At 44.0% G+C, this 13,491-nt stretch overlaps 1 protein-coding gene across 4 annotated transcripts in view; it reads right to left on the reverse strand.

Annotated features, from left to right (window-relative positions):
• The window catches only part of Ggnbp2 (gametogenetin binding protein 2), a 39,898-nt gene extending 31,611 nt beyond the window's left edge, over nt 1-8,287 (reverse strand). For all 4 annotated transcript variants that reach the window (XM_013013375.1, XM_013013376.1, XM_013013377.1 and 1 more), the window contains exons 1-2: nt 8,106-8,287; nt 7,300-7,522 (exon numbers count right to left, since the gene is read on the reverse strand). In XM_013013375.1, the coding sequence (XP_012868829.1) occupies nt 7,300-7,392 (93 nt within the window). In that variant the 5' untranslated portion in view covers nt 7,393-7,522; nt 8,106-8,287. The remainder of the gene's footprint in view (nt 1-7,299; nt 7,523-8,105) is intronic.
• Nucleotides 8,288-13,491: the final 5,204 nt, after the last annotated feature.

A 13,491-nucleotide genomic window follows, 5' to 3' on the forward strand; every position in this document is an offset into this window, starting at 1 on the left:
ATATATATATTTACCTAAATCAAAGTCTTTCTAGCCTGTGCTGGGGGTATAGTTCAGTGGTAGAGCTTGATATAGCATTTAAGATGTCTAACACTAAAAAACAAAAGAAGTTTCTCCAGCCTAGTGCTTGATTGAAGTATAAGTAAGTGAAATTCTTAAAATATTAAAGCAGGTCAGGCGCCAGTGGCTCATGCCTATAATCCTAGCTCCTCAGGAGACTGAGATTTAAAGATCATGATTCAAACACAGCCCAGGCAGGAAAGAATATGAGACCATCTCCAATTAACCACCAGAAAACTGGAAGTGGCACTGTGGCTCAAGTGGTAGCCTTGAGCAAAAGAGCTCAGAGACAGCATTCAGGCCCGGTATGTAACTGAGGCACATAAAACTCAGGGCTAGAATGCCTTATAGCTGAAGCCAGCTCCAGGGTATAATCTTAAGACTTTGAAAAATAATTAAGGTAAAGAGGCCTGAGTTCATGGCTCCTACCTAAGAAACACAAAGACCTAAGTTCAAACCCAGCACCACCAAATAATTAAGATTCTATTTGCACCAACTAATGTAAAGATCAAAATCTATTCTTTCTTGGACTGGATGATATTAAATTTTCTCTTGAACTTATACTCTATACTAGCTGGACTAGATATTATTCTTAATAAATTACTGTGCCCTTGTCTCTCAAATATTGAGAATACTTTTGTACCTCACTATTTTCTGGTCAATAGCCACATGTTAAAAGACATGACAAAAAAGGGAGAAGGCAGAGGTAGAGCCATAGCTCAAAGTGGTAGAGCATTAGCCTTAAGCACAAAAGCTCATGAACAGTGCGTAGCCCCATGGCTGGCCAAAAAAATAGGAGGGGGGGGAGAAGGCACTATTTTCTCCATGCTTTAACAGCACTTCCTTGACTTAATTTAAGACTCTAATACCTAAGGGAAGACAGTCCTGCTAGATACTCCAGGTGTGATTTTACAGCGGAATTATTAGTATTCAATTTCATGATGATGTTGCCTATATATAAAACCAAACCAGCAATTACTACTTTATAGTTTACTGAATCTATTACCCACTTTTACTCTAAGTATCTGGTCCTGACCACACACACACACACACACACACACACACACACGCGCGCGCGCGCACACACACATACCCTGTTTGGAGGAAGTGGTGCTGTAACTCAAGTGGTAGAGTGCTAGCCTTGAGCTGAAAAGCTGAGGGACAGCGCTCAGGCCCAGAGTTCAAGCCCCATGACCAACAACAAAAAAAATGTTTGGAATCTATTCTCACTTACTACACAACACTATTGTTTATATTTATCAAAATTATTAGCACTTTGGCTTTTCTCTTCAGTTTCCTTATCCAGTTATTTTTGCAATCTATCATCATGATAAAAGTAAAGGTTAATCAAGAGTTGAAACAAACTATTAAAAGCCAAACTTTATCAAACACTAATCACCTAATCCCCAAGTAGATATGCTACCATTTGTTACGAAAGTTTCAGATAGTTAAAAAGTCCTAGCAGAGTTTCTAGTCCACATAGATAGGCTTGAATTAGGAAGGCAAACTATGTTCCAGAAATACTGTAGCAATTTGACAATATGAACCAATGAGAGTAAATTCTTATGCTTCAATTCAGTAAATCTACTTCCAAAAGCCTCATTTATTTTTTATTTTTTAGAAAAAATGTAATGCAAAGATTTAATGCATTATTTATATTCTTATTATTCATAGCAAAAAGTAGAATCAAGAACAATTATATTATGGAATGTTGTGCAACTATGTACTGAAAATGCTTAAGAATGACAAGAAGCATTGCATATGACTACAGTTCTGACACTTCAGAGACTAATGAGGTAGCATTTTTTTTTCCGTAGGTTGTGGGGCTTGAACTCTGGGCCTGGGTGCTATTCCTCAGCTCTTCAGCTCAAGGTCAGCACTTACCACTTAAAGCACTTCTGGTTTTCAGAGTGGTTTATTGGAGGGACATAAGAGTCTCACAGAGTTTCCTGCCTGGACTGGCTTTGAACCATGATTCTCAGATCTCAGCCTCCTGAGTATTTAGGATCAAAGGTGTGAGCCACCGAGGTCCAGCTTGAGGTAGCACAAGAATTTGAAACCAAGATACCCATCTCAAAACCAAAGGAGGAATGGGTGCAGGCTGCTCACACTTATAATCCTAACTACTCAGCAGGCTGAGATCTAAGGATCAGTTTCAAGCCAGCCTGGGCAGGAAAGTCCATAAGACTCATCCAATTAACCAGCAGAAAAGCTGGATGTAAAGCTGTGGCTCAAGTGGTAGAGTGCTATTCTTGAATACAAAAACTCAAGGACAGCACCCAGGACAGCATTCAAGCCCTAAAACACAGACACACAGACACAGACACAGACACACACACACACACACACACACACACACACACACACAGAAAAAACACAGAAAGAAAAATAAATGATCAAACACTTTGAGCATATACATTTAGTGAAAACAAGCAGGATATAAAATGTTATAGAAAGCCAGATGCCTGTGGCTCATACCTATAATCCTAGCTACTTAGAAGGCTAAGATCTGAGGCTCACCGTCAAAGCCAGCCCGGGCAGGAAAGTAGTCTGTGAAACTCTTATCTTCAATTAACCACCAGAAAACTGGAAGTTGTGCTGTGGCTCAAGTGGTAATGCACTTGCTTTGAGCTGAAGAGCTCAGGGACAGCGCTCAAGCCCAGAGTTCAAGCCCCATGACCAACAAGAAAAAAAAATGTTACAGAAGACAATTAGGGGGCTGGGAATGTGGCTTAGTGGTAGAGTGATTGCCTAGCATGCATGAAGCCCTGGGTTTGATTACTCAGTACCACATAAATAGAAAAAGCTGGAAGTGGTGCTATGGCTCAAGTGCTATAGTGCTAGCCCTGAGCAAAAGCTGCTCAGGGGCAGTCCCCAGGCTCTGAGGAGTTCAAGCCCCAAGACTGGCAAACACACACACACACACGCGTGCGCGCGCGACAATAAATCTCAATTTTTTTTTTTTGGTCTGGTCGTGAGGCCTGAACTCTGGGCCTGGGCGCTGTCCTTCAGCTCTTCAGCTTAAGGCTAGCACTCTACCACTTGAGCCACAGCGCCACTGCTGGCTTTTTTTCTTTTTGCTTATGTGGTGCTGAGGAATCGAATCCAGGGCCTCATGCATGCAAGTCAAGTGCTCTACCACAGAGCCACCTTCCTAGCCCCAATATATGTCAATTTTGTTACCAATATTAAATAGAATAAACCAACCTAATCTAATCTCTGGTGAAGAGAATTATGGGTAATTTGTTTTTGTGGTTACGTTTCAACATTTTATAAGTGTATTTGTGGTTTTTTTGGGTCAGTCGTGGGGCTTGAACTCTGGGCCTGGGTGCTGTTCCTCAGCTCTTCAGCTGAAGGTCAGTGCTCTATCACTTGAGCCACAGCACCACTTCCAGTTTTCTTGTAGTTAATTGGAGGTAAGAGTTTCATAACTACTTTCCTGCCTGGGCTGGCTTTGAACTGGGAGCCTCAGATCTCAGCCTTCTGAGTAGCTAGGATTACAAGTGTGAGCCACCAGTGCCTGGCAAGAAGTATATATTTTTATTCTATTAATTCCCTTTTTCTTTTCTTTTTTTAAGTCAGTTGTGGCACTTGCAAAGACCTGGGAGCTGTTCCTGAGCTCTTTTGCTCAATGTTAGCTCTCTTACCACTTTGAGCCACAGCTCCACTTCCAGTTTTCTGATGGTTAATTGGAGATAAGCGTCTCATGGACTTCCCTGGGCTGGCTTTGAACCATGATCTTCAGATTTCATCTTTTTGAGTAACTAGTATTATAGGTGTGAGCCACTAGCACCTGGCTATATTCTTTTTAAAAACTACTTGCTGGGCTGGGAAGGTAGCTCAGTTGTAGAGTGCTTGACTTGCATGCATGAGGCCCTGGTTTGGATTCCTCAGCATCACATAAGAAGAAAAAGCCAGAAGTGGCACTGTGGCTCAAGTGGTAGAGCGCTAGCCTTGAGCTGATGAGCTGAGGGACAGCGCCCACTCCCAGAGTTCAGGCCCCACGACTGGCAAAAAAAAAAAAAAAAAAACAACTACTTGCTTAGCCAGGTGCCAATGGCTCACACCTACAATGGCTCCTTACTACTCAGGAGACTGAGATCTGAGGATTGTGGTTCAAAGCCAGCCCAGGCAGGAAAGTCCGTGAGATTCTTATCTAATAAACCACTGGAAGTGGTGCTGTGGCTCAAGTAGTAGAGTGCTCACCTTGAGCTAAAGAGCTCAGTGACAGTGCCTAGGCCCAGAATTCAAGCCCCACCACCAACCAAAACCAAAACAAAAAACCTACTTGGTTAAAATTATAAATCTTCAAAGATACCCCTGAAATGAAATTTTCATTCTTCTATCACCTATTTTACTACACACACACACACACACAGCTTAACACTTTCCTAAATATCTACCAGTTTAGTTATTTGGGGACTTTTTTCAAATACACCTACATCAGTACTGAATCAAACATTCAAAACAACTACCCTAGGCACTTCTTTTTGTTTATCAATATTGGGATTTAAACTTAAGTTTGTTAGTCAAGGTACTCTAGCACTAGATCTACACACCCAGCCACACATAAAGCTTAATTTCATTTATAAATCCAAGTTAAAATCTCAAGTTTAAACTGAGGCAGAAGGTTTCAGCATGTTACTAAAATGATAACATTTGTAACTGTAACCACTGTAACTAGACTAACAGCTAGCTGTTAACAAAAATCTAAAACCATGCACTTGATCATACAATGTTTCCTCAGTGAATCATATCTACACTCTAGAAACAAAGAAGGAACCAAATGTTAACTTCAGGCACATAGTGCATCGAACAATAATCAGTGCACCAGAGTAGAGCATAAATCTTGTTTCTTCTTCCCCCTTTGCCCAACAGGTGTTTTGCTTTGCATTTTTCCTTTAAGTGGTATTTGGTAAAATGGTCCTGAAAGAAACATTTTTCCATGGTGCTGGGCAGGTGGCTCAGTGGCAGAGTGCTTGCCTTGTATGCATGAGGCCCTGGGTTCAATTCCTCAGCACCACATAAGCAGAAAAAGCCAGAAATGGTGCTGTGGCTCAAGTGGTAGAGTGATAGCCTTAAGCTAAAGAGCTAAGGGACAGCACCCAGGACCAGAGTTCAGGCCCCATGATGGACAAAAAATAAAGAAACATTTTTCCTGAATATGATGCATGCTAAGAATGTTCACTGACATTCAACAACTACCAGCATTCAATGACTCTGCAGAAGTTTCCAAGACAAAGTAACAAAATGTCTTACTCATTCCCAAAGGATAAAACCTATTTGAAACAAACAAAAAATTGTACCTTTTCTTAAATAAAATGTTATCTTGAAATAAGTAAGCTTAAATTTTATTTGCCTTGGTCACAAACCTATAATACAATAAAAGCAAAGTCAACCACCTAGTACAGTACAAACTAAGTGCCATCCTAAACCTCCATGCTAGGTACATCTTTTTCTATTAAAAAAAAATAGAAATGTACATCATTGTGAAGAACATAACACTGGCTATTTTAGTGTTTTATGACAAGCGTGTTAATGTGCTGCATTCATATTAAAGGTGGTTATATGGTTGTATGGAAAGATTTAAGTCTTGAAATTTTGTAAATACTTTCAAATTCATGGAGTTTTTTTTATATCATATACTCAAGTTATCTTATAAACAAATTCTCAGAACTGAAGAAAGAATTCAAAGCCATTCTGAAACCAAAAAAATCTAAGACTGCTACCAAATGATGTGTTTATAAGTTTATGAAAATATCAACAAAAATCAACTCCTACCAAGAGTTTTCAAAATAAGAAATGAATCATTTAATTTGTTCACAGTACTAGGGTTTGTTTGAGGCTTTTTTTTAAACTATTTTAAATACAAATCCACTATACTTCTAATGCAAAAAAAGCACACAAATCCTAAGCAGGACTTGTTATTTCTAAAGTATCAACACAAATCCTACTTTATGTCAAGCCAAATCATTCTACCTTTCTCATTTAAACAAAATTTTCATTTGGAAAGTTCTAACAAATCAAATCATAAACTCAATAGCTCTTCTAATCCTTTAAAAGTAATGCAGTTCAATCAAGTCTTAACTGAGACTGGCAAAAAAGGAAAGACTGGCATCTCTACAATGACTTGCATTTTATATAAAATGTAAAAATCTTCAGCAGATATTTGCAAAAAAAAATAATATGCAAGAAAACAGCCCACTCTTGAATATGGGGGAAAAGAAGCAGAAAGTGCTAAGATGAGACTTATCTACACCTTATCACAAAAGGCAAATGCATATTCCAAAGCTTCAGCACCAAAATGCAGATTTCAAAAGATGTTCAGAAATGGTTCATTTCATTTCTTAATAGTGGCAAGCAACTGTACTCATTTCCTGTTGAGATTCAATTCAAATTTCTGCCATTTCCTTTTAAAGGAAACAGTACAGCAACACAGGGTAGAGGGGTCAGCCAAGCTATACTAACAAACACACACCCCTAGCCACCCAGGATTGGGTCTTTACATTCACAATGAGCAATCAGCTTTCTATAGTACTTTTACATGTGCAATAATTTGGTTTCAGAAAAGAATTACCTGTAAACTAAAGAAGCACTAATGGCCAAGACAGCTCATTTTGAAAAGTCATAGCCTAGCATTAATTTCAAATGTCTTAATGTACCAAGCAATATGAGACTACCTACAACGAAATCGAAATCATTTCAGTGGAATCTTTCCTGTGCAAGCTCATGTCACTCTGTCCTCAGTAATTACCCTGATGTAGTAAGGGCTACTGTATTAAAAGAGAAAATATACAGGTAGCAATGCAGCTGCGACATTTTCAGACAATTAAACCTCCCGGAGGGTAGGTGGTTTCAGGAAGGCCCAGGCCCTAAACGTCCGAGATCCTTCAACCCTTTTCCCGGGCGCGTGCTTAGGCTAAAACAGCCATCTCCCAAAGGGAAGGGGGGGGGTGTAAAACCAAGAGGATCCAAAAGGGGAGGGAAACAGGGAGGGGGGTGAGGGGAGGGGTGCTCAAAGTACGTTCGGTGGCCTGGACTTAGAGCTAGCAGAGGAAAACAGAGACCCACTGCAGAGACGAGTTTGTAGGGCCTGCTGGAGAGAAGAAGGCCTCGCCTAGGAGTTGCAACACACTCTTTTCTCCAGTGCGCAGCGCTCAGCCTGGGGGAGGGGGAGGAGGGGGGGAACAGCTGCCAGGGGAGCAGCGGGCCCAGCCCGGCCCGGCCCGACCCGCTCACCGTGAGGGTGTCGTCTATGTAGAGGGGAATCTGCCTCCTCTCGAAGAGGAACTCCTCCTCTCCGTCCCTGCACACTGCCACCAGTCGCGCCATCGTCCCCGACGCTGCCGTTGCCACCGTCACCACCTCCTCCCAGCTGCCGCCGCCGCCGCCGCTGCTGCTGTCGCTGCCGCTGCTGCCGCCGCCGCTGCTCCAGCCGCTGCCGCCTCCTCCCAGCTACTGCCTGCAACAGCCAAACCCCGCGAGCGTAAGCACCCGCCGCCGCGCCGCACATTCGCCACGGGGAGGGGGGAGGGAGGGCGGCGGAGCCGGGGAGGACTGGAGCGCCGCGCGGCGTTTCCCATCACCCGATTCCACACAGGCTCAGCCAATCAGAGCCGAGCACTGCCGAGACCCGCCCCCTCGCGCCGCTCCTCCTTCCCCCCCCCTCGCCGCACATCCTCCCGCCCCCCCCTCCCCGAACACCACTAACTACCCCCCTCCCCGCCCGCCGCCCGCCGCCCTCCAGTCAGGGTCCAAAGGAGAGGCGGAAAGGACCCGCCGACCCCGGGGTTTCCTCGCCGTCACGGGAGTCCCAGCTCCAGAGCCCCACCCACGGGCTCGGGTCCACCGCCCACTCCCCACTTCACGCCGCCGCCCGGATGACCCCGGCCCACAGCTGACCCCTTCCCCTCTCCTCGGCGCGCCCCGCCCAGTTGGTCCCCTAGACTGCAGTTGCCCAGCGCGACCCCGCCCCTGGGAGGGGTCGACCCCGCCTCAGCTCTGCGGAGTCCCGGGGTGGGGGCAAGCTCAGACCCGTTCCTCACCCTTGTTGGCGGAGGGCTGTCGGTTCTGACCTTCGCCGTTTTCACGGTCGCTTCCCTGACCCCCACCTCTGCTCCCCGTTACCGGCTGACGAGGCCCGCGTCAGGGCCAGCCTGGGCGGGAGCGCGGCTCCGAATGCCGTTTCCTCTCCCGGATCTGCCAGCCGCTCGCGCCACAGGGAGTGGGGGAGGGAGGGCGGGGGACATGGGGAGGGCGGGGCAGGGAGGGGCCCACGGCTCCGGGCGGGGCCCCGCCTCTTCTCGCGAGACTGCGGCTCTCCCTTTTTTTTTTTTTTTTTTTGCTTGAGTCCAGGCTTGCGAAATGTTTAGTGGAGTTGGTCGGGTGTTCCTAGGCCTCTGCTGCCTGACCCGTGCCCTCCCGGGACTCTAGTCAAGTCAAATAAGCACCAAGTCAGGCCGGTAGGAGGACGAAATAAGACTTAACCTCAGTCCTCCATCCGTGCCGGGCCGGTGAACAGCACCTAGCTAAGCTGACTCCAGGCCGCCCCAGGGAAAACTGGGTAAGTGGTGAGGACTGAACGAAGCTCCCAGAGAAGCCAGGTGAGGGAAGAAAGCAGCAAACGCGGGTTGAGACAAACTGGCCTTGGCTTCCAGGTACTTGACACCACTTAGTCCGCCTTCTACATCTGGAAGATCGGAGGAGGAAAGGGCCCTGCCACCCTGATTCACCGCTTGCCAGCCACATTACTACTTCCCAATCTGACACTGCGTGGAGATCCCGCTGGTGGGGGCGGGGGGGGGAGGAGAAAACGCTTATGGGCTGACAAGTTTTTTTTTTTCTTGCTGTAACTGAGGCAAATGGAAAACTGGACTGTGACTTACCTGCATATTCTTGCCAAAGGAACTTCATGGGCTGAGTTAATATTAACTTAGAGACTGCCTTGGGCAAAGTACTAATAGTGGCCAAAGGCCCTTCCCCCTGACCCTGTCCTCAGTAAGTACCACATTTGCAGTAAAGCCAATTTCCTCTACAGTGCCTGCTGCCACGTACTCCAGTCTGACCCTGAAAATTTTAGAGGCCTGTTGGAAAGCCAGAATATTGTTTGAAAGTCTTTTGCCTATGAACGACTTCATAATTTTAAGGATGCATTCACTGCTCTATCAACTGCCTAATCTGAAGGACAACTCTATACCTGGAGCTATACTAGATTCTACCAGATTCTGCCCTGGTAGAATAGACTAGAGCTGTTACTGACCTTTAAAACATATTTTGGTCACATGAAGTTTTACAAATTCACAACAACAAAAAAAGAACATGGTGCATTCTTAGCCTTGTTGGCTTATGACATTGTTTGGTCACTGTTAGGGTAAGTGACATAATAAACTGGAAGAACCATTGTTCAGTCCCAAAGGTGTGCTCAGTTAAGTATTTATGTATTTTGGCCACGTTAAAAGAAAAAATGTGATCATTAGCTTCAATATCTAAAATGTGCATGCAGCTTTTTGGAAGGTTGGAGTACATAATAAAAGTGACATCTTTACAGAGTCTCCTGTTTTATGTAAAAACACAAAAAAATACTGTGGCTTTTAAGGTCAAGTTTTTGTTTTTTTGGAAGGGGCTTTTTTTTTTTCTTTTTCCACCAATATTGGGGCTTGAACTCAATTGAGGCCTGGGCACTGTCCTGAGATTCTTTTACTCAAAGCTGGCACTCTACCACTTGAGACACAGCTACGCTCCCAGCTTTTTTGGTCATTTATTAGAGATAAGAGTCTCAGACTTTCTTGCCCAGGCTAGCTACTGCAGGCAGGATATCAGATCTCAGCCTTCTGAGTAGCTAGGATTATAGACATGAGCCCAGCTAAGGTCATGTATTTTTATTTTTTATTTATATATACTTTTTGGGTCCGGTCGTGGGGCATGAACTCTGGGCCTGGGCGCTGTCCCTCAGCTCTTCAGCTCAAGGCTAGCACTCTACCACTTGAGCCACAGCGCCACTTCTGGCTTTTTTCTTTTTGCTTATGTGGTGCTGAGGAATCAAACCCAGGGCCTCATGCATGCAAGGCAAGCGCTCTACCACTGAGCTACCTTCCCAGCCCCAAGGTCAAGTATTTTTATAAAAACCTGAATTAATGAACCTCCTTTAAGCATTTGTTTGGTAAAGAACACTGAGTGTGCCTGTAATCTTAGCTACTCATGAGGCTGAGATATGAGGGTCAAGGTTCAAAGCCAACCTAGGCAGGAAAGTCAATGAGACTCTATCTTAACCACCAGAAAACCGGAAGTGGAGCTTTGGCTCAAGTGGTAGAGTACTAGCCTTGAGCTGAAGAGCTCAGGGACAGCGCCCAGGCTCAGAGCTCAAACCCCACAACCGACCAAATAAGCAAAAAACAACAACAAAAACCACTGAGTGTGACAAGCTCAATAATACATAGATGCAAATTTTAATTACTTCAATTACAGAACCACATACCAGGTCTTAAAATACTAGCTGATTTGAATACCTTCTGCTGTATTCACAACCTTCATGACCCCAGCTTTTGATGTAGCAGTAATTAAGTAGCAGAATGTTAAATTACCAGTTTTCAAATCTGAAAATCTGTAAACTGAGTTTTTGTTTTCAGAAACTGACCATGGGAAGTTCTGTTTTATGGGTTAAAAGTAGAAACAGCTTTTTCTTACCTATTTTTATTTATTTTTGGTCCCTGTCCTGGGGCTTGAACTCAAGGCCTGGATACTGTCCCTGAGCTTTTTGCTCAAAACTTAGTGTGTAACCATTTGAGCCACAGCTCCACTTCTAGCTTTTGGGGGTCATAAATTGGAGATAAAGAGTGTCACACTTCTTGCAGGGCTGGCTTTGAATAGCAATGCTCAGATTTCAGGCTGAGTAGCTAGGGTTAAAGGCATGAGCCACCACTATTGGCTCACACCTACCCTTTTTTTTTTTTTTGTCAGTCATGGGGCTTGAACTCTGGGCCTGGGCACTGTCCCTCAGCATTTCAGCTCAAGGCTAGTGCTCTACCACTTGAGCCACAGGGCCCACTCCCGGCTTTTTCTGTTTATATAGTGCTGAGGAATAGAACCCAGGGCCTCTTGCAGCACTCTACCACTGAGCCAGCCCCTCACCTACCCATTTTGAAAGGAAATATCCACAAGTTGATATTTAAGCTCCTTATGGATTTAAGTCCATAAAGGCTGTGTCTTTAGGGGCTGGGAAGGTGGCTCAGTGGTAGAGCGCTTGCCTTGCATGCCTGAGGCCCTGGGTTTGATTCCTCAGCACCACATAAGCAAAAAGAAAAAAGCCAGAAGTGGCGCTGTGGCTCAAGTGGTAGAGTGCTAGCCTTGAGCTGAAGAGCTGAGGGACAGCGCCCAGGCCCAGAGTTCAGGCCCCATGACCGGACCCCCCCCCCCCAAAAAAAAAAAAAAAAAAAAGGCTGTGTCTTTATGTTCCCAATACTTACATACATTAGAGCTCAGTAGAGTTGATAGCTCAATATATATATATATATATATATATATATATGTACTGTATATATATATATATGTACTATATACATATACAGTACATGTGTGTGTGTGTGTGTGTGTGTGTGTACTGGCTCTAGGCTTGACATCAGGTCCTGGGTACTGTCCCTGATTTTTTGTGCTCAAGGCTAGAGCTCTACCACTTGAGCCACAGCTCCACTTCCAGCTTTCTGGTGGTTAATGGGAAATAAGAGTTTCATAGACTCCTGCCTAGGCTGGCTATGAACCTCAATCTTCAGATCTCAGCCTCCTAAGTAGCTAGAATTAGAGATATGAATCACAGGCTCCTGGCTTATATTTAAGTTAACTTACATTAAAAATAAATTTGGGAGTTTGAGCCACACCTCCACTTCTGGCTTTTTCAAGTTAACTGGAGATAAGAATCTCATGGATTTGTCTGCCTGGGATCTGCTGGACCTTGGTCCTCAGATCAAGGTGCTTAGCACCTAGAATTACAGGTGTGAGCTACAAATGTCCAGCTCACTATGGTATATTAAGCCTTAATATAGCCATAGTTTTATTAAACTAATGATGACTTCTTTGATGACTTCTTAATATAGCCAGTTTATTAAATTAAGTATAGCCTTAATAGCGCCAGTTTTATTAAACTAATGAAAAGTACTTGATGACTTTATTTCTTGGTGATTCCTAAAAATAAACGAGGCACACCCTGCCTAGCTCTCCAGCTTAACCCCATATTCTTCCATTCTTCCATTTTCCTGAGTTTCAGCCTTCTTTCAGTTGTAGAATATACTAGCTTCTTTTCCAACTTGGGACTTTTGCCGAGATTCATCTGACTTAGAATACTGTTATTCCTCTCCCGTCCTCTATACACACATACATTCACCCTATCCATCAGATTATTACGTATGGGGAAATTTTTTGAGTTTTGATTAGATAAGACTTAGTTTAGCACTCATGACATGTCTTTCATCATGACTTAACAGTCTATAATAGTTCGATGACTACCCTCTAGATTACAAGTTCTCCAAGAAATACTAAGAAATGTGTGGGGTTTGTTTGGATTTTGTTTAGAAAAAGTCTATCAAGGGCTGGGAATGTGGCTTAGTGGTAGAGTGCTTGCCTAGCATGCATAAAGCCCTGGGTTTGATTCCTCAGTACCACAAAACAGAAAAAGCCAGAAGTGGCTCTGTGGCTCAAGTGGTAGAGTGCTAGCCTTGAGCACAGAGAGGCTTAGGGTTCAAGCCCCAGGACTGGGAAAACAAACAAACAACAACAAGAAAAAAGAAAGTCAAGTAGTAAAATAGAGTGGATTACCCTGGAATTTGATGGTTTTCCTGTCTCAGCTTCCCAAGTGAAAGGAGAGTCCAGGCATGCACCACTATGCCTTGCTGTGCTTTATCATTCTACCCCCAGATTGGAATAGGCTAAATAAATATCAAAGCAAAAATTTTATTGTCTCAAGATTAAAAATATAATGTATCTAAAAAAACTTTTGTCTTAATTAACTAATCCAATTCAGTGGGGTTTTCTAATTAAATTTTATTATAATAAAGATGGAATACAAAGGGGTTACAGTTACGTAAGTCAGGTAGAATACATTTCTTTTAGGACAATGTCACCCCTTCCTTTGCTCTCCAGTTTTCCCCTCCCATCCCTACCCAAGTTCATTTTAAACATGTCTAGTGAGTACCACTGCTGCATTTGTTCACCCTTTGTCCCTCCATTTGCAAGGCGTTCTTGTTTGCTTTTTTTGTGCAGGTTTTGGGGCTTGAACTCAGAGCCTAGGTGCTGTCTCTGAGCCTTTTTTGTTTTTGTTTTTTGGGTCCAGTCGTGGGGCCTGAACTCTGGGCCTGGGCGCTATCCTTCAGCTCAAGGCTAGCGCTCTACCACTTGAGCCACAGCGCCACTTCTGGCTTTTTCTTTTTGCTTATGTGGTGCTGA

This window comes from Dipodomys ordii, unplaced genomic scaffold (assembly GCF_000151885.1).
Source record: "Dipodomys ordii isolate 6190 unplaced genomic scaffold, Dord_2.0 Scaffold19, whole genome shotgun sequence".
Lineage (NCBI taxonomy): Eukaryota > Metazoa > Chordata > Mammalia > Rodentia > Heteromyidae > Dipodomys > Dipodomys ordii.